Raw genomic sequence first — 26329 nt, forward strand, 5'->3', positions numbered from 1 at the left:
GCATACCTCTCTTCATACAGGTTAAACAAAATATGTTCACTAATGTTGTGAACTTTTTACTAAGTAAACATCTGTAAAAATATTTTTGCCATATTTTGTGGGAGACAGAGGGATTTGGCCAACCTCTTTTCAGTGGTTTGTGGGGACAGGACAAGGGGTAATGGCCACTAAATAGAGCACAGGAAGTTCTGCACCAACATGCGAAAGAACTTCTTCACGGTGAGGGTGATGGAGCACTGGAATAGGCTGCCCAGGGAGGTTGTGGAGTCTCCTTCTCTGGAGATATTCAAGGCCCATCTGGATGCCTACCTGGGCAACCTGCTCTAAGGAACCTGCTTTGGCAGGGGGGTTGGACCCGATGATCTTTCAAGGTCCCTTCCAACCCCTACAATTCTGTGATTCTGTGATATGTTGGGTAGTGTTTTATAAATACTTGCCTCGTGCACATATTGTTCAGCTAAAAAGTGTTTATAAAAGGATATATGAAGGGAAATTTGGAAATACCAGACAGAAGAGCCTTTTGACTTTTGTATATAGACCACCAAAGACAGATTGTCAGATACTTTTCTTCACATAATTTATAGCTTGCTACTGATGAAATTCAGCTTATACAAGTTAGCTGATCATCGCATCTGGCTTAATTTCATAATCAATCCTCTTTTGAGAACATGTTCTGTCCTAAATTCAAGATACTTCTTCCAATGAAGTTGATAATAGGAAGGTTCACATTAAATTTCAATTGATTTATTTTCCTTGATTAATTAGGCAACAGTATGTGTCACACTAAAAGAATATCAGGCTTTTATATTAACCACAAAATAATTTAATATAACTCAGGTATAGGAGAAACTATAATAAAATGCTAGCATTTAGCTTTAATAAAACTTCATAAGATCTAGCAGTCTCAAAACATGTAGTTTGTCTTATCACAGAGGTAACTGTGATAATTCCTAGAAAACTGAGTTCTATAGTTTGAATTTTAACCTAACTGAATAAAGAGGTGAAGCTGCACTGCAATTCATCACAGTACTTTTTTCCCCTAGTTTTTACACAAAAGCAACTTTTTATAACTATGGCAAAAATTAAGTGAAACAATCTAATACAAGTTATAGTCTGTAAACAGAAATGGGAAGTACGTAGGTTTTATTCTGCTCAGTTACTTCAGGCATAACAAATATATGTTTCTTGGTGTTTGCAAGCTGTCAAAAATATTTTTCATTTAAAGGCTTAACCTGACTTTTGGTATTTGGCAGAAAACTTCTAATAAATGCTACTTTCATCTTTCAGTAATGAGATATTTCTTAGTGCTGTCGATGAAATGTGATTTATCAAAAGAACCCCCTAGATTACTTCTCATTTCTCTTAAACTTCACTATTAGCTTATGTAGTATTAGTGACACAAGTAAGGAGGAAGTCTTTGCTTGAGGACCATTGAGCTTGTACTGCTGTGTGAGTATTTCTCTATTAAAGACAAACAGAACAACTAAACTCCCTAACCTGTACTTACATTGACTACTACAAAAAAAAAAAAAATTTACATCCAAGAGATGGTGTTGTATTGTTTGTTGGCTGCATGCACAAGGTGCACTGCCTTAGATGAAGTAATGGCTTCCTTGCTTACCGAACACTGAAATTTCTATCATTTGTGTTTTGCACCCAATTTATTTATGTGATAATTTTTGGAAATATGGCCTTTTATAATGGTAGATTTTCCATCAGTGGTGACTTTGCAATGTACCCCTATCAAAGACTATTTCACAATATCCTATGCGTCTTTCACGTAGTGGCATGCCCCTGTTGATCTGATTATTTTGCAACAACTTAATGGCAGTCAGTAAAGTCATTCATTATCAGGAAAGCATTCTGTTATGTGTGGCAGCACATTAGGCATGTTACTAGGTTTAGCTTGAACACTGCTGACCTTTTCTGTTATGAGTACCAGCGTTTCCTAATTGCATTTCTGCAATTCTGGTGTTAGAACTACAGAAGATAAATGTCAGGTGCTTCCTAGATTTCTGTAACAATGAGAGTAGTGTGACAGAGTATGTGATGGTGTTTAGAGCTTAACAGCTAACTGTTTTCAGAGTTTATAAGTTTGTTTTAAGCACAGTAGAGACTGACACAATTATTTTATCAAGTGTAACACAATTGCTTGTATAGATCAGTTTAGGCAGTCTTATCCTTTCTTTTGTTCATTGGATTCCTGAATGTCCCCAGTGAAAAATAATCCTCCTAAACCAATTCATTATTATTATTCTCTCTCTCACTCTGCTAGGAAAACCACTTTTTAACACTTCCTGAGATGTGTTCTTCCATTTAATAGAGAATATATTTTCTCTTTATCTTTGTAAATATATCTGGGAGCAGCATGGTTTCCTGACCCTTTCCCTGTGCCTAATGTGTTGACTTAATTTTTTGGACCTGCTCCTTTTGGTACAGCTGATGTATTGTATAAGTGAGCCTTCTTACCTTGAATCTTAGGTTTCTAATACAAGCACGTGCCAGATTTAACATTAAGGGGTGGTACGTCTATAAATAGGAGAGGAGAGGGAAGAATCTGCATGACGAGAGAATCTCTCTTCACAAGAGATTCTTTGAAGATGCAAGTCAGGGAAGTAAGGTCTAGGAAAAGTGACCTGCCAAATCCATATGGAGTTAGGCATAAATGCCCTGAGTGATAGTAGCCACTGCACCTAATAAGCCTCTGGAAGTCCAACTCCACAGATTTCAAACAACTAACAGGTGCTGTTTGTTTTTTTTTCCAGGCAACTCCAGAGCTCAGAGAAGTTAAAGTGTAGTAATAATAAGTAGGAATAAAAGAATAATAATCATATCCCCGAGCTTAGAGAGATACTATGGCTGATTGAGTCTTGCCAGGCGAGCTTGTGTGGGAAGGCAGGGTACATCAATGGAAGGTATCCTCTGCAGCGGCAGGGGGATGTAATCTGCTTTACAGTGTTGTTGTTTGTTTTTTTTTTTAATCTGTATTTTGATTCTACAATCAAAAGTGATCTACATCACTTCTACAGATTTTCTGTCTTCTCTTCATTAAGGTTACAAAAGTTCTATGTGGCTTCTATTCTTTTTTTTTTCTTTTTCCCCCATGAAATCCCCCTCTCATTGGGACTCTATCTACTAATTCCCTCAATTTCTGAAGTTATCTTCCTTACTCAGAAGAGGTTTAGACAGCTCTAACATGGAGAGAAGCTTGCCTAAAAACGAAAGGTGTAGTTTATCATAATTAGAGATTAAGGGTAAGGAAAGTTTATATACATATTAATTATGCAAACCAAAAAGAGTGTTACATGCGTTTAACTGGATCAACCTAGACAAAATATTATACATAAAAATGTTTTTTTTCATGTAAACAAATATGAGGTAATGCTGTTTAGGTGTGAGTTGATGGCAGTGGAAATAAATACTACTATAAGCAAATGAATGACAATGTCTAACATAATTGGCATCTGATAACATAAAAAATCTTTTTAGATATGTAGTGTAATTAAAGAAATCAGACTTCAAAGAAAGGGAATGTATTTAAATCAGATAAAAGGTATCGACCATTAAATATGCTCATGCTGCTTTGCTGAATCAATATGACTGCTACTTTCATTTTTCTTAACTTCAATTATTAATAATAAATGTCAAGAAAACACTTCATGAAGCAGGAAGGTGGGCACAAAGTCAGAGTTTATAGGCAGCAGTACAAAGGCAAGACATGTAGTTTGCTCAGACATTTGTCTCTTGCAATAACAAAGGCACAAGCTTTAATGCCTGTAGCTGTTGTCATTTCCGTATTCTAATTGGTGAGCTTAGTGCTTTAGAAGTGCAAATTCTGGCTAGATATATCACATCCTTCCTTTGGTAATGTGCTGCAGGCAATTTTCTGTCTCTTTCAATTTATTAAGAATTTTTGTATACCTTTGTTCAAATACTAGTCATTAATCATCAGTAAACAGAGCTAACTCTCAAACTTGTGATGCTCAACCCAAAAACAGGTTCTACTTGCAAAGCTTAGGTAATAACTGCATTGATTTAGCTGGAGTTGAGGAAGGATGTGGTCCATCATGGTGAAACTGAAGGCACAGCTGCTATGTATGTAACTGTAGTTAATGATCTCTGGAGGTCACTGCTGAAGACATAGTTCAATATCATATTGAGTAGGTAACAGAAGTCCATGGCATTAGGAGAACTTACTGGAAGGAGCAGCATTTGATAGTTTTAGAGACCTACTTGAAATGAAGTAATTGGGTGAAATATCCCGATTTGCTAATTTTAAGTCATGTATTCAATTAATAGAAATACTCTAAGCTATAATACGTCATGTATCAATTATCTATCAAAGAAATACTGTAATTGACATGAATAGGCTTCTGTGGATGTTCTTAGGCAGTCCTTACTCCCAAATTATACATACAGTAAAAAGAGATTGAGCCAAAACTCAGTATGTCTGGAGAATAAAAAGTGGCATAACATATTCCCTTGACTTCGGCCTCTTAAATATTTTTTTTCTTAGACAAGATATTTCTTCACAAATAAAGGCAAGTGAATTACCGAGTTATATCCTCGTTAGTATTTTGAAATGTAATTTCAAACAAGATCTCCTACAACGTGTAGGACCAAAGGTCCCACTGCACCTTTCCTTTGGACTCTGATGTATTTATCTTCCATGTGTGTCCAGTCCTATTTCAAAACATTTATCATCTTGGCTTTCACAATAACCTGTGGCAACAAGTTTTGAATTGAATTATGGTGCTTTGAGGGAAAAGTGTTCACTCTTGTTTGTTTAAACCCTGCTGGTTGAGCTCTTCATTTCTTAACTTTCCAATCTACTTGGCCTCTTTTTCTGTTTGTGCTATAAGTATTGAATTATTGAAAATCTCATTGTGATGGCTGTTCACGTTTGCATTGATGGCATTCCTTCATTCTTCTTACCATCACCTCCATAGTTTATTTCAGTTCCCAGTATATCTCCTATTGTTTCCCATCTAGACCAGTGGCTTATATCTTTTTCTAAGTCCCACAGCCATTCTTATCACTGTAATGCTCTTATTTCCACTTTTATTTTGCCATTTCCAGTTGGATCACTGCCTTGCAGTTAAAATCACTTTCATTTTCATGTGGCTTCCCTTTACTAGTTTCTCAAGAATTTTCACCTTGCTGTCAATGTCTTACTAATTATGATCTTAGTCTCTTTGCTTTTCTCAGATTCCTGTCCTTTGTACCCAGGCTCTTCTTTCACGGTCTCTTTCTCATCATTTTCTTCATTTTCTTTCTGGTAGTAAATCTGTTTGATCTTTCCATGTCTAGAACAAGTCTATGCCAAATTTTCACCAGACATCTAAGTTTATTACCTCCACTTCCATATATATACCAATTCCTACCTCCACATACATATATTACAAAAGTTCACCTTCTGAGGCCACCTGTAATTCCAGTACCGTGCACTTTTTCTTTTACACAAGTTTCTTTTTAAATTAGTAGAAACTCTGTGGAATCCAAAACACATCTGAAATTGAACAAACTCCATTACCTTTATCTGCTCTAAACTCCTTTATCTTTGTCTGTTCATTTGCCCACTATCAAATTTTTACTGCATTTAATTTCTGTCTTGAAGTTCTCATAGGAGCCCCTCACCTTCCTTTATTTCTGTAACTCACTTGTGCACATCTCTCACTCTATGAAAGTAAACACCGAGTCAAACAGTAATTTGAAGAAAGTCAGAGAAGTTACGATAATTTTCCTTTTTATGAAAATGGAGGTTATCAGATGGGCAATAGAGCTTCTGGCTTGCAAAAAATTTCACTGCGGACCTTTGATAAAAACTTGTAGACTGTTTTTGGACACCTTTTCCTCACATCCCTCCAAAAACATAGAAAAATTATTCACTGCAAGGCAGGGAGAGGAGGTAAGGAAAGAAAGGAATGAGAGACCTTAATGGAGGTCTCGTATGGAGCAGCAGACTCGGCAGTAATCTAGTTGCCCTCCATTTTGCTGTTAAGATGCTAGATATTGGTAGATGGTAGCCCAGGTAGCTGGACAATTTCTGAAGTTACCTCCCTTATAGCTCCTGAGATGAAACATCTCACTCACAGATGTGTCTCAGAGAAGAGAATCTCCTTGCCTGTGGGAAAATCCTACCCTTTGCCTGTGATGTAATGGAACAATAGTAACCTGTAAAGCTATAATAGAGGGTGTTTTTACTAAAAAAAAAAAAAAAAAAAAAAAAAAAAACAAAAAAAACTTACTCCCAAAGCAATCAAGGCTTATCAAGAATATAAGGCTCAGAAGACCGCTCAGGACTTAATTGAAATTCTGTGCATGTGAATATCTATACTTCTTGATTTTGAGATTTTTTTTCTGGGTTTGAATTAAAAGAAAGAGGGTCCCTCAGTTCTGAGTCCTTAAAACAGAGGTGAAAAGAACAGTCTCTCCTACTTCCATCTTTTAAAAAGTAAAAATAAAGTACAAAAATGTAAAGGAGACGACTCATTGACAGAGGAATCTGAGCTTTCAGCTGAAAAATAAATAAAAGAATGCTCTTGAAGACTTGTCATCTCAAAAATGTAAAAAAAGAGTTCATAACCCCAAACTGAGTCTTCCTTCCCCCAAAGCTTTTTTTTTTTTAATTTTTATTTTACTTTTCCATGTTTTTTGTGCAGAAGCCGAGGTATGTAGGGGTTAAGTTGCACAGTCCTGAGAAAGTGGTACAGTAAACCCTTTATTAAAGGTAGCCTCATAAACACACAGAAAATGGTATTTACATGATATTCTGCAAAGAATAGCCCTTCAAATTATGTTGAATTATTTTGATTTTGCATACACATCAACTTTGTATAGTGACATCAAGGTATTAAGTCACTTTCATAGTGTTAAAGTTAACTTCTTCTGAAGACTTTTAGCTGCACTAAAACAGGTGGCCCAAACCTAAAAGAACAGTTTTGTTGGAATGCTGCACAACCAGATGAATTAAGAAAACATTGTGTAATATAGGCTTTATTATTGGACTAAAGAAATATAATGCTTATTTATGTTTCCAGGTATTAGAAGTCTGTCAAGAAACTTACGGTGGAATTGTTGGCTTAATTTTATGGATGAATTGGCCAGCTATTATCCCTGAACACTTGCAAGGCAGCTACTTTGAAATTGCTTTTTGTTGATAAATACTTGCACAGTAGGGTCTATAGTTGAGCTGTATGAACTGATATTTCTTCATTTATGGTGACTTTAGAAAAGAAAGATGCTTTTTTTTTTCTTTCAGATCAGCTCAAAATTATTTTGTAAAGGTCAAGAAAATAACATTCCAAACCATAGAAATGCTTTAGGAGAATGTTTTACATTTAAGTACTGCTTTGGATGAAAGAAAAGTTTTAAAATAAAGTGATATTTTTTTTTTTAGATAACATTAAATTTTTTTTTTTGAATGGAGTACTTGCTGGAATTACTGAATCCAGGGTCTTTCAGTTGACTTAAATTTGAATTTGTCCTGCTTTTACTTCCCTCTGCCCCCAACCCCAGTCCCCAGCAGCAGATGCTGTCTCGAGTGCCAATTTTTAACTACCTATTCCAGCACATATAGCTCATTCCTATTTAAATATAAGTTAGCAATGTACTTATTCTAAAAACCTGTAGCTTTGGATCATGTCACACAACACCTGAAGAAATTCAATTCTCTATGTACATGTGTAATTGGCTAATGAGATAGTTCTTGATTTGGGCTCCCTATGTGATTTCTGAAAAGGAAAAGATTGCATACTAGTTTTGATTTATAATGAGGTTTTCTCTCCATACACAGTAATTGCAAAAAAAAAAAAATAATATTTTGGATGCTTGTATACAGGTAGAACACCTACAGTAAAGTACTTTTTGAATAACTTATACTAGATACAGTACTGTTGCTCTTTGAAACATAACTCTTAAAAACTCTTAAATGATCTTCAGTGAGATGTACTACTCAAATAGTACTGTTGAGTTTATTATCACTCTGATTTGCTTTAGTAGCACAGCTTGCTCTCTAATTTTTCTGGACTTCAAGCTTTACTATTGCTTACCTCTTACATTCTTGAACTTTACTTCAATCATGCCTTTTTGGGTGAGGGGTCAGAGTGCAAAATTACTGTGTCTATGAATGTCACATGCAGGTTTCATGAAGAAAATAAGGCTGTTAACAGAATGATTTCACTTGTGACTGATGACAAAGTTAAAGTCAAACAGTTGCTAATTATTTTCTGTTTCCATCGAGATTATTTATTATTCACACACACACACAACCATAATGAAATTATCAAAGTAACTTAGTAATTTTTCTAAATTGCAATCTTTCTAGCACCATTAGGAGCTACTTTGAATGCAAGTGAGGGTCTCCTGTCTCTGTCATTCTGATGTGGTGCTTCTATAATTTACCTTTCTTTTGAGAATAGGTTGCTCATCTTTTCACTGAATTCAGGAAAGCAAAATGATATGCTGTGCAGTGATTATACTTAGAATGTCAATTGGTGATGGTGGCCTGGTGATACATTAGTACCATGTATTGCTCCAACTGAGATTAAAAAGTTTGGGAAAGTAGCACAAGTCATTGGTTCTGAGCAAATGGAGATAGTTTGAAGACAGATATAATTGCTTTAGGGAGATTGCACACAGCATCCTGAGTCTTTAGCTTACCCCTGAGTGTGGGGAAGCTTCTGTAAAAATGTTGCCTCTTTCTTAGAGAGCTATGAGAAGTTCATTATCTAAGGTCTTTGATCAAATATGAAGGATAGAGTGTCAGAGAGGAGTATATACTTTGGAATTTGCTTATCTCTAACCATTTCTAATATCCTTAATTTGGCGTTAGTAATTATTTGTTATGATTATTCTATTTTTGCTATTTGTGATAGGAAAAAAAAAATATTGCTTGCAAGTATGAATGTGAATCTACCAAAGTTGATGAAGTTGGTTGGAATACCTAGCACTGTCTAAGTATCTCCCACAATATCCTGACTTCCTGCGGAAGGCTGTGGTTACCTCACAAGAATAACGAAAGTTTTAATCCCTTCTGAAGAAACTTACCTGGCAGGTGTCTGTGGACAGGTCTCCAAATATCTGCTGTCACTGATGGAATTCATGTTATGATGTAAGATGATATGTTATCTGTGAGAAAAACAGTCCAAACAACTTTCAGTGAAAGTTAATTTTCTTTTGTTAGAAGGACTGGAGATTGAAGTATGAAAGATTTTATTTTTTCTGTATCTTCTTTATACTCTAGTCTGCATTTCCTTTACTTTTTCTTCACCTGTATCATACAACTCATTTAGTACCCAAATACACCCTTGAAGAAGAGCTTTGCTTTTGCTTGGTAACTTCATGTCTGGGGAGGGTATATCTTTCAGTTGAAACTTATTATTTCTCCTGGCAAGTGAAGAAGAAACCAAACCAAATGAGAGGAGGAAGGATAGGAAAGAGATTTGACAGGGTAAACTCTTTTTTCCTTTAGGTATTGCTGTGGGTCATTGCAGTAGTAGATTGTTTTCGCCCTCTGTGATTTCTGTTTTTTTTTTTTAATATATATTTTCTACAGGTTCTCTAATCCATGATTGGTAGGAAGCAGTTGTCAAGGTTGATACATTGCAGTATTCGTTTGCTGCTTGATTGAGGAGAGCTCTGGATGGCTTTCATCGTTCACAAGCAGGAACTGAAATCTCTTTGCAATGATTTGTAAATCTGTTTGTTTAAAATAAATTAGCAGATCTGACATCTGATTAGCAGATTCTTTTATAACAAATATTTCGGCATTCTATTGGAATGGTACTTGTCCTATTTGATGGCTTAGAGATAAAGCTACCAAATATGTCTGCATGAACAAAAGATGGATAATTGTAATAAAATCAAATCTTGACTTTATTGCATACGTCCCAGCATTCATAGTAGCACATTATACAAAGCCAGAGTCATTGAGGAATTCAGCTAGATGAATAGTACTATTTTGAACAAAAAAAAAAAAAAGACAGCATAAAGATTGACAACTAAAATGATTGGAGTTTGTTCTCTCAGGTAATGCACTATAGTAATAAGAATGTGAATTAAGTTTATTAATCAAAGATGCTGTAAAGAAGTGCAATAAACTGTATTTTTGTTGCAAAGATCCCATTAACTTGTCCAAGCTAATTTTCAATGGGATACAGCTAATCCCACTGTGACAAAGCATTTTAGATTAGTGTTAGACCTCTCTGATTTTATTTTGAAATAAAGTCATTCAAATAATATTCTCTGTTTTGCCTTTATTCTAACCTTAAAATTATTGCAGTGAATTTTGAGTTGTTTAAGCAATTTCATTGTTTTTTCCTGTATTTCTCAGAGAAGTTAAAGCAGCAACCATAATGAAATAGAGACCAGCCTTCTGTTTACCTCCATTTAGTTTCAACACTTTTCTCCCTACTAGGAAAATTTTAGAGAATTCTCCTTGACCTCTTTCTTCTTCCTACTGTAGTTCTGGCTGAACTTTTTGATTATTTTTTTTTTTTTTTGCACAGAAAGAGTCAAGTGTCATTCTGAGAAAGCTGTCATCTTTGCTCAAGGCTGCTGGTGTCTGAATTTGTATTGTACATTAGCTTTTCTGTACAGGTTTTCAAGGGCCAGATGCTGGTACTTTATTTCTTTTAATTTTTAATACTTCTATTTTTCTGGCTTGAAGAAACAAGGAAATATGGCTTGCCTGTGTACTTAAAAAGAATAAAAATGAACATCACAGCTTTAATGTGATCTTTAAGCAGTGGTGATGGGCCTAAAATACCATATTAATAATGATAGAATGCTGTGCTTCTGTGACAAGTCATGCTGGCTTTGTTCGTGTAAGATGGTGGCTTTTGTGGTAACAGTTTGTCTTGAATGCAGTAAAATTGGCACTGCAGGTATAAGGACGATTGCTTTTAAAATAAAATTTTAAGAGTTTTTTTCTCTTTTTTTTTTTCTTCCAGTAGAATATTAAAGTGGGACTCAGGAGATTCATTCTGAACTCCCCTATCATGATCAGACGTCTGTAAAATATAAGACATTCCACTTAATACTTCTGTTTTCATTTTCCCAGCTGTGAAATGGGAGTGATGTTACCTCCTTTTCACTAACATTTCATCTCTACTGTCTAAGTAATGATCTTACAGAGGCAGAGATCCATTCTTTAGTGCATATATATTTCTTAATGAAGAGTGGTAAACAAAATCAGGGCATGTATAGATGCCTTTTTATAAGTAAAGCTGCTTCATTTGAGGCTGCAATCTCAAACAGTGCTTTAAAACTATACCTTTTTATTAGAACATTGAATTACGAAATTCTTCTTCTTAGCCTTCTCCTTGCTCTGCAAATTTTACTTAAGATCTTTCAGGCAAGTTGCATAAGCTTCACTGATGTGCTCAGTGCAGTATTCATAACTGCTTCAAATAAAAAGGTGTACAAGATAGAATGGCTACCTTCAATAAAATAATAGGTTTTTATTTTACCACTATAAAATGTGAAAGATTTTTTCTTAACTACTGGAAAAATGCAAGGTAATTTTGGGAAAGCGTAGGTCTTGCACAGTATACATTTGGACTAGTCTAAAGTATTGTATTCATATGACTCCAAAACATGGAATATTAATTTTTCTGTGGAATACCTGTCTTGATTTGTCCTCAGAGGTACATTTGTGCTAATAACATTATTAAAGTAAAACTTAGAGCACTCGAAAACAACTTCTTTAGCATTAAAGAGTTTGTCCACTTGAGAATTTAAATTGTTGTGTTAAGATAATCTTCAATATCTACTCATCAGAACAAGTTGTTAACTTGTCAGATTTATCCTTTTATGTTCTCTGTATATCACCTGGTTTTAGCACAAGTAGAAATGAAGAAATACTACATCACAACCTATTCATTTTCTTCAATACAGTAGTTGCAATTCCTATAATCTGCCCCAACCAAACTGCAATGTATTGTGTAGATGTATTGTGAGGTACTACATTGTGTCACCTTTTATTCTTCTGCTTCACAAAGAGCAAGAATGGTGAGCTTTTCAGGTGGCTAGAATGGTGATAAGCAATGAGGGGACAATGAAATGAGAGTGTTCCAGCATCATAGGACTTCCTTTGCAAATTTCTTTGTTTCAAGGGAGCTGCAGCTGGACAGCTTTTGCTGATCACAAATTCAGTGGAGTGGTGTGGGGATCAAGATGATCCCTGAAGTAAGCACTCAGGGCTTCCAAGGTCAAACTCTTCATTTTAAAACTTATCAGTCACTAGCACAACACTTAAATATTTACGTTAGATGCTTTCCTGTGAAATACTTGGTTCAATGGTCCTGTGGTCCCTATGTGCATCTCTGTGAGTGCTACAATCTACTTTGTTCTCCAGGTGAGAAAGCCATACTTGTGTTAACGTTTGTGCTCTGTGGAAAGGTCATGTTCTGCTAGCCAGATGCTGCTGAAAAGTGTTTTTTTGGGGGTGTTTACTGCAGCTGTCTGAATTTTAGTGAGTATTCATGAGCACTACAAAAAGCGTAGACCCAGCAAATCCTAAATGTTCTGTGCGGTGGAAGAGGTTGAAGAGGAAGCGTGGGGGCTGCCCCACTCAGCAAGCTGTGCTCCTCAGAGTCCCTGTGGAAAGTTATGTAGGTGGTTTTTAAGTATTCCATTGAAAAGGGTGAGGCTAATTCCTTCCCATGCTTTCTTGTCACATGTGCAAGTCACAGCTTCTTGTTTTCTGACAGCTCCTACACCTGCCTGTGCCTGATTCAGCTTTACTGGAGGAAAATCAGAATTTCCCACACCCTTGAAAGTCTTGCTGTTGCTGTGGCACTCCAAGTGAATGAGATATTCAGTAGAGGAATTGTTTAAGGCAATTAAGGACAGTTAACTTTTTTTTCTTCATAGCTCAATGTCAACCTCCTACTGCACTTTGTTTTCTCGTATTCATCATACTTCTAATGCTGTCATAACCTCTTCTGATCAGAGCATGTCTGAAAATATGCCATGATGTGATATCAGGTCCTCACTTTGAAGGACAAACTTCTAAGTAATTTTGGGTGATACCATGCTGCCAATACTGAGTATCAATATTGATGTGTGTTTGGTTCTTTGCAGTTATGTTCTTAACTTTCTAAGGATAGAATTTGGGCCAGAGATGTGCAAATACCAATATTTTTGCTTGACTCTCTGAAAACAGAAGGAGGCATTGTCTTTTTTGTAATACTTCGTCCTCCTTTGTTTGCTGCTGAAGCCTCTTACTTTCAAAATAGAAAACAAAACAAAAACAACAAACAAATAAAAAAACTACCAAAGTTTCTATAACAACTGAGAGAACTCCCAATGACATCAAAACCCTGTTATCTCTTAAGACTTCATTTTTTTCCTCTGTCCTGATTGTGCAGCCAAACTGTGTTAAATAAAACCTTAACAAGTTCCCACATCTTCCAACATCTAATGTCACCTACAGGCCCATGAAACATCTCAGAATTATGATACTGTGTGAATTTATTTTCTATTCTTCCTAGGTTGCTTAGAAATTTTAGCCCAGTTGTATATCTTGCATTACGAACTCATCCACCAGTAGTCTCTAATTGTTTTAACTACGGGTCTAGATCTACATGAGGCTTTTATTAAAAGGTTTTGGATTTTTTTAATGACATCTGATTTGTTAGCAAAATGTCAAGCACATAATTGCCATTTCAGAGTTTCATAAATCTGAATCAATTAGTAGAGAGAACCCCTTGACCTCATGTCCATGAGGCTTCATGATCATTCAGTCTAAGTGCTAAGGAGCTATTGGCACATGATATTCAAGCTGAATGATCCCTTTGTTCAATTCTGTTTTCTGGGAGCAATGTTAAATGCATCTCCCTTTGAATTTAAAACCTTGCTAAATTATTTAGTACTACATACCACAGCCTCTGATTAAATTTTGCACAGAGTAGTGAAATTGTTTCCCAGGTAGGTCATCACTCAGTTCAGTTTACTACTTAGAATTTCTTTTGTTCTCAGTCAAAATACAGCAAGGGCCATCCATCATTATCAGTTTGTCCTTTAATTTTTCTGTCAGTCTTTGTCAAGCTTGAAACAAAGCCTTTACATTTTTATCAACTGCAGCCAGTGTTGTCTGAATTGTGCTCAGTCATTTCAGAATATCAGTTGTGTTTTCACCAAACAAGTCAAATATTTTTGATAGGTCAGATCTATCTTTCACTTAAGCCTGTTAAAACAAACAGAACCATTTCTCCATTCTTTGGAAATGGAGAGTAAAAATGCTTAGGGCCAAATCTGCAGAGAGTAAATTGTCCAGGCTCCCTGCACTTAAATGGATGAATGTCTTCTGCCACAATAAGAAGAATGCAGCATCAGTTCAAGAGAGAAGGAGAGGAAAGCACAAAATTATGATTGGGCAGGACTTGCCAGTGTTTTTGAGCTGATCTTGCACAACGCTATTCTGCCACTTGTAAACAGACTAGATAAGTGCCTGTTCTAAAGAGCAGCCTCCTGAAAGAGCCAAGCACTACACGCTCCTCCTTTTAGCATTTGCAATGAGCCACCAGATAACCTGCTGTCTGCCTTCACCTTGCCACTGCTAGTGCAGTTTAAAGGCATGCTAACATGCAATAGTGGCCCTTGAAGCATGCCGGTAAAACCTTCCTCATACTTCTCTATGTGTCCACTGTACTGTGACACTGCTTCAGGTCTTAAAAGAGGGGAGTCCTCTTAGTATTTGCAGCTCTTCTCAAACCCTTCTTGTGCTGCTAGACAGAGGTTAGAAGCCTATCTCTTTCACTGAAAATCTAGATCAGGTCTCATACATAACCTGAGGGAAATTCATGTAAAAGAGTTTTGACTAAAGTCAGTAAGTCCCCTCTATGTGACATCTAACCCCTTTTCAATTTCCAGAAGCTGTTATGGAAACAATTAGTCCTTGGTGAATCACTTATATTTCAGAGGTAGCAAGGTGATGAAATGAGTACCAGGTTAAGTACATTACTGAATTTTTGGCTGAATATCTGCCACCAGAAGTTCATTTTAGTAGTGAGACTTGAAACCTAACAGTGACAATTATTACTTGACTTCTAGATCTCTAAGTATGGCTTTTCTATCTTCTTTGGTTCCCCATCTGCAAAATATGGCTATTTTCTGCTTCACAGGAGACTAAGGATTAATACTTCAGTATTATGGAAACAGTGATCAGGTGCATTGATTTGGGTATGGCTACCTGAATTAAAAAGTTCCAGTCTGCATGGTCTCTTGATCATAATTACCTTCAGTATTTAGGGGTGTGGGAGTTGTAAACAAAAATTTGTTTTTGGCTGAATGCTTTGTACAACCGGATTCAGAAACTGCAAGGCCAGAAAATAGAATGAAGTATCTCTGCAACACACATTTATTGGGCAGAAACCTGCAAGTCCATGCTATTAAGGTACTTCCTTGCAGAGGGCTCAAGAAGAGGTCAAATCTGTGTAACACCTTTGACAGTGTTTCTCTCAAAAACTTTTAAAGAGGAAGCTGTGGTTAACGTGTCTGCCTCACTAGTAGCCTGATAGGTGTACCCCAAAGTGAAAGCAATGACAGAAAGTCCTACAGAACTAGCAACGGTCAAATTATAATTCCCTCTTCTGGCATGGAAATGAAACAGCATACCCTCTTTAGAATACCGAATGAGATTAATGTGCCTTAAACAGAAGCCTGCGCTTCAATCAGTTTATATTTGCAATGTGTCTGTTTTTGGGAGCTACCAACCCCACTTACCTCCTACATGTCCAATAAATGAGGGTAGAATGAGGGGCACTGCATCTTATTTTTCTTTATTTTGAAGTCCATGATTTGAATTCTGTCATTAAAAAAATAATAATAATCAAGGCTAGTAGGGTTTTGCAAGAACCTGTAGATCTTCCTAGAAGATCTGAGGAGCCTTTCTGTTAGAGAAACTCAGTAGGACTGGTGGGCCCAAATATTCAAGTCTTTTGAATGTGGGACTTGAGTGCATTTCAGACTTATAATCTATATCTAGACTTGGGCTGCCAAAAGAGGTTTTAAGGATGAAATATGGTCCAGGAGTTCCAAAACCTGTTGTCTGTAGAGCGGTTAGCTGTTTTGTCACTTCACACATACCTTCCCATGACACACATCATTAAAGAAGAGATTCTATTATGTAGAGCCAAGGCATCCCCAGAATGCAGAGTAAATTTAGATTTCATTGGCCGATAAAAGGCTCATCAGGATGATTCCTGGTTCTTATCTTGTACTTCAGTTATTGAGAGCAAGTAATTGTAATGCTATGAGCAAAACAGAGCAACTACAGTCATTTGCATGGTGAATTTCTCCTTACTCTAGTAAGAAAGAAACAAAGACACTCCTAGTCCTTGTATGTATGTTTCCTTTGAGAACACGTTTTTCTCTGAGGCTTCTGACAAGCTGCTGTGTTGATGTTTGGCATTAGAGTTAGTGACTCTGATAAGGAAACTAATTTCTGCCTAAGTTTTCATTGTTCTTGATGTGATCAGAAAAGATGAACCTACGTATCTGTATTAAAACACTTATCTCCTAGTTCTTGTTAATCAGTCTCAGTTTCCTATGTAGGCTTTCTTTTAATATAAGAATTCTTGCTGGAAATACTTCAGTCAGAAAAGAAACCAGAAAACAATGAGCTTCTAAATTCACCAGTGATTCATTTATGCCAGTATTTTGCACACTGCATAGACAATGTGCTCTTAGAACAAAAAACACTGTCATAAAACCATAGCTGCCTTTACCAGTTGCAGTTGACTTGCCATTGCATAGTCTTAAGTAAATGACATATTTAAGAAAGATAACCAAGGGAACCATAAGTCACATTAATTAGTTTTTGTGTACAAGACTGTTTTGTAAAGCTTTTCTAATAAACAAGGCTTTGCTCTCCTTACGAAGGAGGTAGGGATTTTTTTTTTCCTGTTTGATTTCATTTTTACCAGATACTTATCTAAGAAGGAGTTTCCCTTTATAAGAAATAATTGCATAGATCAGTACATATGACATGTATCTTTTTAACATGTTAATGTATTTCTAATGCTTGTTAAACTCAGTTCTGTTTAATTATTGTGGTACTTACATCCAGGTAATGTTACATTTTTTTTCCTGATGATTAATGTAGTTATGCTGGCTTTTTTGAAAAGCCTGCTTTAATTTTTCTGGTTTGGGAATATTTTATATTGTAAAACAGATGTAAATGTCAGTGTACAGGAGATGAAAGAGAGATCTCATGCCATTCTCTGATGACTTCCAAAGTGGGAAATCCCACAGGTATAGGTTCTGGAGAGAATAGTGCTGGCGTTCATCAAAACCAGAGGATTACAGGACACTGTAGGTGACTCATAGGTATTTACAGACAAGGAGACTTTTTAAGTGCCAAAGCAATCTGTCATCCATCATGAAAATAAGGCAAACATTTTAATTTGAAATCTTAAGAGTATAATTATACCATGCTGAACTCTAGGACCCTGTCTCTGAAATGTCTTCTGTTGAGCCCAATATTGTAAAGAGCTGAGCTACTTTAGCTTCCATTGATTTTAGTCAGAATTGATGGTACTCAGAGACCAATTGCATTTCCTTCCACAGCAAGGGAAGATAGATCATGGGTCAGATTTTTGCTCCTTTATTGCATTGAATAGCACCCTTCAGAAATGTTTTTACTGAAATCAGTGTGGAATGGCTTACTCACCAAAAACTGATGAGAAACTAGTCCTTTCCTTTTAAAGCTGTGGTATAAATAATCTGAAAAATGTCAGATGCTGTTTACTTCCTCACAGAAGTGCTTTTCTGTAGTTCTCTTCAGGGCTTTTGTTTGTTTGTTCTTTAAAACCTGCAATCACCTTATAAGCAAAGTGATACTGGTCTTTATTGCTTCTGGCAGTGTAATCAAAGTATTTTCAATCTGCACATCTGGTTATGTTCTGCTCTGTACTGGAATGTTTTGCAACAGAGATTGCTGGTTCCTCTGCAAGGAAGTGGCAGCTGCCTAAGCTTGGCATACCTGCACTTGATAAGAAGCTGAAGGGTTTCGTAACATACTTTTCATTAGGGCTTTGCATCTTTTCTGATTTGTATATTTACTAACAATAATATTATTGGCCTTTCTGATTTTTCAGTTCTAAGTTGTATATTAATGATAACCTGTAAGTATTAAGGATGATTGCAAGATCACTTTGCTTGCTAATTAGGGTAAAGATTTTGAAATATACTCTGCTCTGGATCTTAGCAGACAACTGTGTCTTAAACAAGTGTGTGGGAAGAAGAAAAGCAATCCGGAAAAAGCACCTCTTATAGTTAGTAGCATTTTCTCCCCTTTTTCCTTCCATTGAGTCTGTCTGAAAGTGGGTGTTTTTAACATACAGCCATTTCTCGTTAACATGTGTGTGTTTATTTTGGCATGACGGTGTTGTTTTTTCATCTCCCACTCTGACACAGCATGTTTCATCTGTATATGGTTTCTACTATATGAGACATTTAAAATGGCTCAGTGAAGAAATGGATTCTTGTCACTTAAACATTCACTCTCCATATCTGTGGAAACTCAGTCATTTTAACAGTGTTTTAAATTCTGTATGCTAGCAGATTGTCTATAAAAATTGAGAGTGATATAATGTCAAGAATTTAAAGGTACACTGTTGTACCGGTAATAATTTATGTTAATCATGTTTTAATTTAGTCATTTTCAACATACTTGTATTTACAAATTAAACCACTATTATGATTCTCCTTTGTTTGCATGATATGATTTTATTTTATATTTTTTTTCCACTCACCAGATGTTTTCAACACTTTGCTTCCCACTACTGTCATCCCCTCCCTTACCACTGCAACAGTCACAACCACTGTAGCCTTAACAACCAGCACAACCACATCGGCAACAGCCAACAGCACCAGAGGTACAGTATGCTTCTTTGTTATGGCCTGAAAAACACGTTGTAAATAGGAAATTATAGGCTTGATTTTCCTTTTTTTTTTTTTAAAGGATAGAAATTGCTAAAGAGAGAGTTCAAACATTTGAGTTCAATATACATTTAACAGAATAATCCACATGATGGTACATGGTTAAGAAAGATTTCATATGACCTTGAATATTTTCATTGCTCCAGCGGTATGTATGTGAACTTTGACAGGATGCTTAAATTATTTGTATACATTTGCATTTAATTTTTTTAAGGTTAGTAAATTAACTTTAATGTGAAATGCAAGCAAGCTATTTTTAAATAAACATGACCTTTTAAGACTGATTATTTTGGGTGCTAATGTTTAAAACAAGATAAGTGTCTTGGCATTGGAATTACTGTTGATGCAATCCTGCTTGGTAACAAAGAGGCATCACATTTTAGTCTTGTTAGTCTTTTATAATTTAAGGTATTCCTAACTTAGGAGTGTCTTTATCTTTCTGTAACTACAGTAAATGAGCTGAAATTTCTCTCCACTGATCTTCTAGAATTGTTGTTGGTGTTTTTTTGTTTGGTTGTTGTTTTGTGTGTGTGTGTGTGTGTGTTTCTAGTACTGCTTTTCTCTGTTATGAGCAATATATAAACCTTAATTTTACCGTCATATTCAATGACCAATGACCAATCAATAGTGCACATGTGTCTGCAAGGTTTCACAGATAATCATTGTCTGGGTAAGGAATAGTTAGTAATCTCTCACAGTGTATGAAATGTGATTAGGAGAAGGTTCCTATGTGGTCTGTTGATGGCTTTTGTTGTACAAGGAGAGAGGAAATAATACTGAGTTATCACAGCACAACATTCATATGATGAGTTACAATTATCCCAAGAAAGTTGAGAAAGTTATGAAATCTTTTCTTTCTGGAAGCACTGGTAAGAATCAGTTGTAGTGACCTGCCTAACTTGCAAGAATAAGCTGAGCTAAATGCAAGTCCATTGTATAAAGATTGTGATGGTATCAGATCACCCAGCTTCTTCCTCCACAGGGCACTGGTATTTTAATATTGTGGCCTTCATGTAATAAACTGACATCAAACCTGAAATTACATTTTTAAGCTTTAGCATTAGAGTGTGAAGAAATATCTTAGCGAAAAGGAAAAAGAATACTGTAATAGTTCTTTCCTCAAGAAAAAAAAGGAGAGACTGTAGAAGACAGCCCAATGCTCCAAGGGTTGAATAGTAGCAAGAGGAATATGTTTTTCAAAAGGAACAGAGTGGTAGGGATGACCATACCTTTATAGAGAGTATTTTCAGTCAAGCAGCAAAAGCTTCCCAGCTTTTGGGGGGCTTGGAGAAGCATTTGTCTAGAAGGACAGAGTGCTTGGTGTGTTCCATGCTGGCATTTGCTGTCTTTAATTGTTTTCTTCTTGTTGTTACATGATCGTAACTATCCTATATCTCTGATGTGATTGTATATTTAGTGTATCACTGTTATTAAGGTATTCTGTTGCCTCCTAAGTGTGGGTTAGGACCTCATCTTCCATTACTCTTAAGTGTTGATTTTCACTACCTAATTCCTGGCATTAGGAGGAAGAGCTGGGAAAGAGGACCCTCTTCTAAGCTTCAGCTCTAATACACGTTAGAAAGTATGCTGTTTGATGCTACAGTAACAAAGAAATACTACTTACCAGAGAGTAAAAGAGCAAGGAAATCTGTGTGAAAGTGATCAATCACTAAAAGATCAGAGCTCACTTTTTCTGGAAAAAGAAGGGGATGCAGCAAAATGACTGAGAAGATGAGGCTGTTTCAAACTCAAGGAACTGGTAGACAAAGTCTCTTGGCCAGATAATCTAAAGGACAAAGGAAGTGTGGAAAGCTGTTTCTTGAATAGTTTGTATTGAAAAAAAAAAAAAGAGACAGTCTACCCCAAAACAGAGAAAAATAGGACATACAGTAGACTAGTGAAGTACTGTCTAACAATTTAAGAAATCAAAACCCACAAAAATATGAAAACAGAAGAGAGGATTACTATAAGCATAAGTTACAGTGTATAAGTTACAGTGATAGTGTGTAAGACAACCACAGGAAACCAGGAATAAATTCAGAAACAAGAAGCAAAACTAACTGCAACAAGCAAGGTAGGAGAAATGAAGCAACAGAAGGGTATAAAAATACATTAGATGAAAGACAAAAATAAAGAAATTCAGTGATCCTATTCATGAAAGATTAGGATAAAGCAGAAGTAATTTTTGTTTTATCCAAGCAATGGATGACAACTGGAGTGCTGTTTTTAACAGGGGTGTTACACTGGAAGATGACCACAGATAGAGACAGACCAAAGAACAAGAACAGAAAGTTTAAAAATATAATCTGTGAGGAAGCTGAAGGCACCAGTTTGTTTGGTTTTGCTTCCCCCCCGCCCCCACCCCAAAAAAAGTCAATAGGACTGTGATGAGCAGTTATTTTTCGAGCTCAATGGGGAAAATAAATCCACTGAATTAGTGGCAAAAGCATTTAATGGGGAAACTTTCTAAATGTACAGGAAGCAGCGACACAGTGTAGCTATCAAAGTTCTAGGATTTCCATCATTAGAGTTGCTTTCTTTCAACGTGTTTGATTGCCATGGCAGAGGGAAATGGACAAAATGCTCTCCTTAGGTCTCTTCCTCCCCTATCTGTCTTGGACTCATAAACAAATAATGTTCATAAACCTATAGTGAATGTTATGAGGGCTGTGTTCTGCCATTTCTCTTCATCCTGAAATGCTAGATTGAACCTTGTCTAGATTGGCAGAGCACCTACACAGCTGAAATACAGGTTGCATAAGAACCAATCTTGGAGAGGATCACATTTTCAGTAGTGTCTTCTTCTGGCTGAGCAAGTACCATATAAACATATTTTCCTTTGGCACTTCTGCTTCTTATTCAGTAAGAGTTCTGACTTGAAGGAGCACATAAAGTCATGAAGTTGAGACACTATTCATATATTTTCATCCTACAGACCAATTTAATTTTTTTTATATATATTTATTGTGCTTTCCAGGTAGGTTGGAAGCAGCATTTTTCTTTATTGTAATCTATTGGTTCTTGTTTGATCATGCCTTAAAGAAGCAGAAGTTTGCTCCACATCATAGGGTAGTACATACTAGATAATGGTATCTTTGAACCAGATTTCTAACATATGAGATACCTTTCCAATGGATTTCCAATAGCTGACATAATATTCCTGCTGAGAACATTTCACTAGTACTATCATAGATACTTTTGAATGACTTCAGGTAAATTTTACAGGACATTCCTCTATTCTACAAGACAGTCCACCTTGAGGATACGTTACTGCACATCCAGTCACAGGAAATGCCATTATAGGAATATAATACAGGGTATAAAGAGCCCAGAGAGTCTGTAGATCTAAGGCATTTTACATTACGTTGACTGCACCTCTTCATTACTAAAAGCCTGAATTAATGGGGGGGGGGGAAATGAAATCATCATTTCTGGAACAGTGTGACCCATCTCTGTCTTAATCTGCATGGAGTTTAGTAAACAGCATGAGAAAAAGCTACTGACCCAGTTGAATAATAACATGGTAATTCATAAACATCCTCTTTTGTCAAACTTTTCACTTTCTCAGACAAACATATGCTTGATTTTGTACTCAGTCCTTCAGGAATTAATTATTCTTTTACTGGTACATTACCAACTAACTCAGAAGTCTAAACACAATTTGATGTCAGAGAAAAGTATTGTTTTTTATATATTTGTCAAGGGTATCTTAAAGCCTAATAACCACGCAAAGGAACGTACGACAAAATGAGAATAAAATGTATCACAAGAAAAGATTCCAGGGGACTAAGGAAGGAATAATTATACACTGTATGAGTAGTTTCCCTTCTATCAGGTTTATGTAACATTATCTGTGAAAGCTGTGCATAGATCCATATTATTGTTCCCTTTTTATAACTGGGAAGAGGCACAAGAAGACTGTGGATTTGCCCCCTGTAGTGGAAAGAGGGATCCCTCTCTTGGGGAAATCCTTTGTTAGTATAAAGTTAATTCAGATGGTCCTCCTTCAAAGTCCTATAGGTGAAGAGAGACTGGTAATTAGTGTAGGAAAAGTCACCTCAACTCAGAACAACTCTTCATGTTTCTGGATTCGCAGAGGAGAAAAGCTTGTGCTCGCTGTCTTTAAACACACAAATGTACACAAAACCCTCTCTAGGTTGGTATTGTGTTAATCCTTCCCCCAAGTTTTTGTTTGTTTGTTTTTCATTTTTAACCCTTTCATAGCAGTGGAAAAAAAAAAGAAATTATGAAACTAGGTAATTCTGACTTCTTTTTATTGAAGACTGAAATCTCACAACTCCCCATCACCACGACCCACACACAAATAGGTATAAAAGTAACATTGCAAGAGCATCCCAAAGTCAAAAGATAGATCAATTCAGTTCTATTGCATGTATCTGGCTGAGTCAGTCTCAGCTGACTCACTTGTATAATGACTGTGCCAGAATGTTCACAGCTTTATATAGCAATGCCTAAAAACATCTCCAAAAGTCATTGCACATAACAGAGATACGAGGTTGCTCCCAGGCAGCTGCACTACAAAGTCCAAGAGTTTGTTTAACAGTCAGGGCGTCCAGATAGTGAATCAATACATACATTCATATATAAATAAAAAAAAAAGTTAAATCTCTGCTCTATTATAATTTTCTTTGATTTTATTGTTTTGGGCTCTGGGGTAAAAGAAAGATTTCTTAGAAGAGATACAGAGAACTAAATTTAGAAGACTTTACAATGGATTAAGGAAGGATTTGAAGGTATAATCATTTTGATAAACTATTATAAATTCAAAGTATGAATATTTCCACTTAATAGCATACGTTTCAACAATCTTAGCTAGAAAATTACCTTCTTTTTGTTCCACTTTTGGAATTTACATGAGAAAAAAATAAAGAGCTATCTGATTGTAGGTAGTTAAAATGCAGAAATTATTTGGGCAATACTTATATTTCTCAGTTCAGTTCATATCAAAAGAATGTTAAGCATTACCAGTTTTTTGCTTGTGACTTCATTTTTCTTTTGTGTCATCTGATTAAGGTCACTTGGTACTTTGAGATACTGACAGAGAGAGAAACAACAAAGTCAGGAAAAGATTCAGAATATGTGAGGGACAAGGGAAACAAGGATGGAGTTATAACAAGTATAGTTGCTTATACTTACTTGCATTCAGCTCTGATAATAAAATCATTGTTGTCTAATGTTAAAAGCAGTATTGTATGACAGCATGCTAAAAGCTAGTTGTTTTATATACTACTTTATATCTGTAGCAGTAGCATAAAAATTAATTTTGTCTGTTTTCACTCAAACCAGATAAGCAAATTACAACTTTCCAGTTTTTTTTCTTCCTTCTCATCTTCCTTTCTCTTATAATAATCTTTTACTAACTTATACAACTTCTAGACTTCCCAGTAGACAAAAAAAAAAAGAGATTCAAAGCAAGACTATAGACTTCTTCCCCATCAGACATTCAAGTAAGTCTTTAGCTCCCCTCTTGCAAGAACTGTTATCTCTTGATCTTATAATGACTTCATTCATTATTTTTATTTTTCATTTTGCTTGTTGCCCAACCGTTTAGAAGGTGTGCTAGTAAAGCATGGTAAACCTAAGTTAGACCACGATGAAAGTCCAAATCTATTTTTACAGGCCTCTCTACCGAAGTCTCGAAACTTTCAGAGCTTTCTCTGGTCAGAACTAATATCTATTACCCAGAAAAAACATCTAGCTACACGTGAGCAGTAGCTGGGAAACCTTTCCAAACAAGCATCTCCAACCAGATGATAGAGTGACCAGGAACAGAAAGTGCCCTTCCATTCCTTTGCACTATTATGGGCAAAGTAGAGGAGACTAGGGACAGAAATGGTACCCAGTCTCCTGAGGTCCACTACTAGCTAAAAGGTGCAGATGGGAGATGCAGGAGTATAACATTGTCTGCATCTTTTTCATTGCTTTTCATCAGTAGGCATTTGTCTCCTTGGCAAAATCCTATGCTTCTGTGCAACAGGGATGACAAACCTGGAGAACCCCAAAGCAGGTATCCAATGTACCTAGAGAGCAAGAGGACAAAATTTAAGAGAAGTTGGTTTAGGATTATAGTCATTTCACACTGACAGTTAGCTGAACTCAATCACACTGCTCTTTCACTCCTCCTCGTCAAAAGAACAGGGAGAGAAAATATGATGAAAAAAGGCTCACAGGTTGAGATATGGACAGGGAGATCCTTCACCAATTACTGTCATGGGCAAAGCACACTCAGCATAGGTAGATCAATGTAATTTATTGCCTATTGCTAGTAACAGACTAGACCAGTGAGAAACCAAAAGCAAACTAAAAACACCTTCCTCCCCATCTACCTCTCCTACCTCTTCTCCCCAGGAGGCACCGGGGAACAGAGAATTAGGGTTGTGGTCAGTCAATGACAGTTCATCTCTGCTTCTCCTTCACAGTCACTCCCTGCCCCTGCTCCACGTGGGGTCCCTCCCATGGGATGCTGTCCTTCCCAAACTGATCATACATGGGCTTCCCACAGAAAGCAGCTCTTCAAGAGCTGCTCCAATATGGGTCCATCCATACTCCTCCAACATGGCTCCCCTACAGGCAGCAGCTCCCACCAGATCACCTGGTCTTGTGTGGGCTCCTTTCCATGGGCCTAGAGTCTGCTCCACCGGGGGCTCCTCCATGGGCTGCAGCGTGGAGATCTCCATGTGGGACCCATGGGCTGCAGGGGGACAGCCTGCTCCACCAGGGGCCTCTCTACAGGCCGCAGGGGAACTGCTGCTGCCTGCCTGGAGCACCTCCTGCTGCACTGACCTTGGGGGCTGCAGGGCTGCTTCTCTCACATTTCTCCATCCTCTCTCCCAGCTGCTGTCATGCTGCAATGTTTTTTTTTTTGTTGTTGTTGTTGTTTTGTTTTTAACTTCCTTAAATCCACTCTCCCAGAGGCCCACCCAGTGTCGCTCACAGGCTCAGCCCTGGCCACCAGCGGGTCCATTTTGGAGCCAGCTGTAGCTGGCTCTGGTCTGATATGGGGTAGCTGCTGGGCTCTGCTCACAGAAGCCACCCCTGCAGCACCTCTGCTGCCAAAACCTTGACACACAAACCCAATACAAGGATCAAACAGGTGAACATATTATATGAAAATATGCCTTTTGTAGTGAGGTTTAAACCTGATGCTTATGAAAGTATGAGGAAATTAGAACGAAGAGGAAAAAAAAAATAGATTAGGCACTCCTGTGCTCATCTCTTCTGTGGTACTTGATGGACACACAAGAACTGTCCTATATGCTGGGAAATCCAAGATACTTTTGCCCAGCATGAGCAAGGAAGGTGAGTTCTTGCTAGTTTTCTGTTTCTTTATAGATCCCCAAGTGTTTCTCCCAACTCCTTC

At 36.8% G+C, this 26329-nt stretch overlaps 1 protein-coding gene across 12 annotated transcripts in view; it reads left to right on the forward strand.

Moving 5' to 3' along the window:
• CADM2 (cell adhesion molecule 2) overlaps positions 1-26329 on the forward strand; it is a 660501-nt gene that overhangs the window by 588610 nt on the left and 45562 nt on the right. For 10 of the 12 annotated variants that reach the window (XM_083836574.1, XM_083836585.1, XM_083836584.1 and 7 more), the window contains one exon: positions 18765-18884. The exons of the other annotated variants lie outside the window; for them this stretch is intronic. In XM_083836574.1, the coding sequence (XP_083692700.1) occupies positions 18765-18884 (120 nt within the window). The remainder of the gene's footprint in view (positions 1-18764; positions 18885-26329) is intronic. 12 annotated transcript variants of the gene reach the window in all.

The sequence above is a fragment of the Anser anser genome (assembly GCF_964211835.1).
Source record: "Anser anser genome assembly, chromosome: 1".
In the NCBI taxonomy this organism is placed as follows: Eukaryota; Metazoa; Chordata; class Aves; order Anseriformes; family Anatidae; genus Anser; species Anser anser.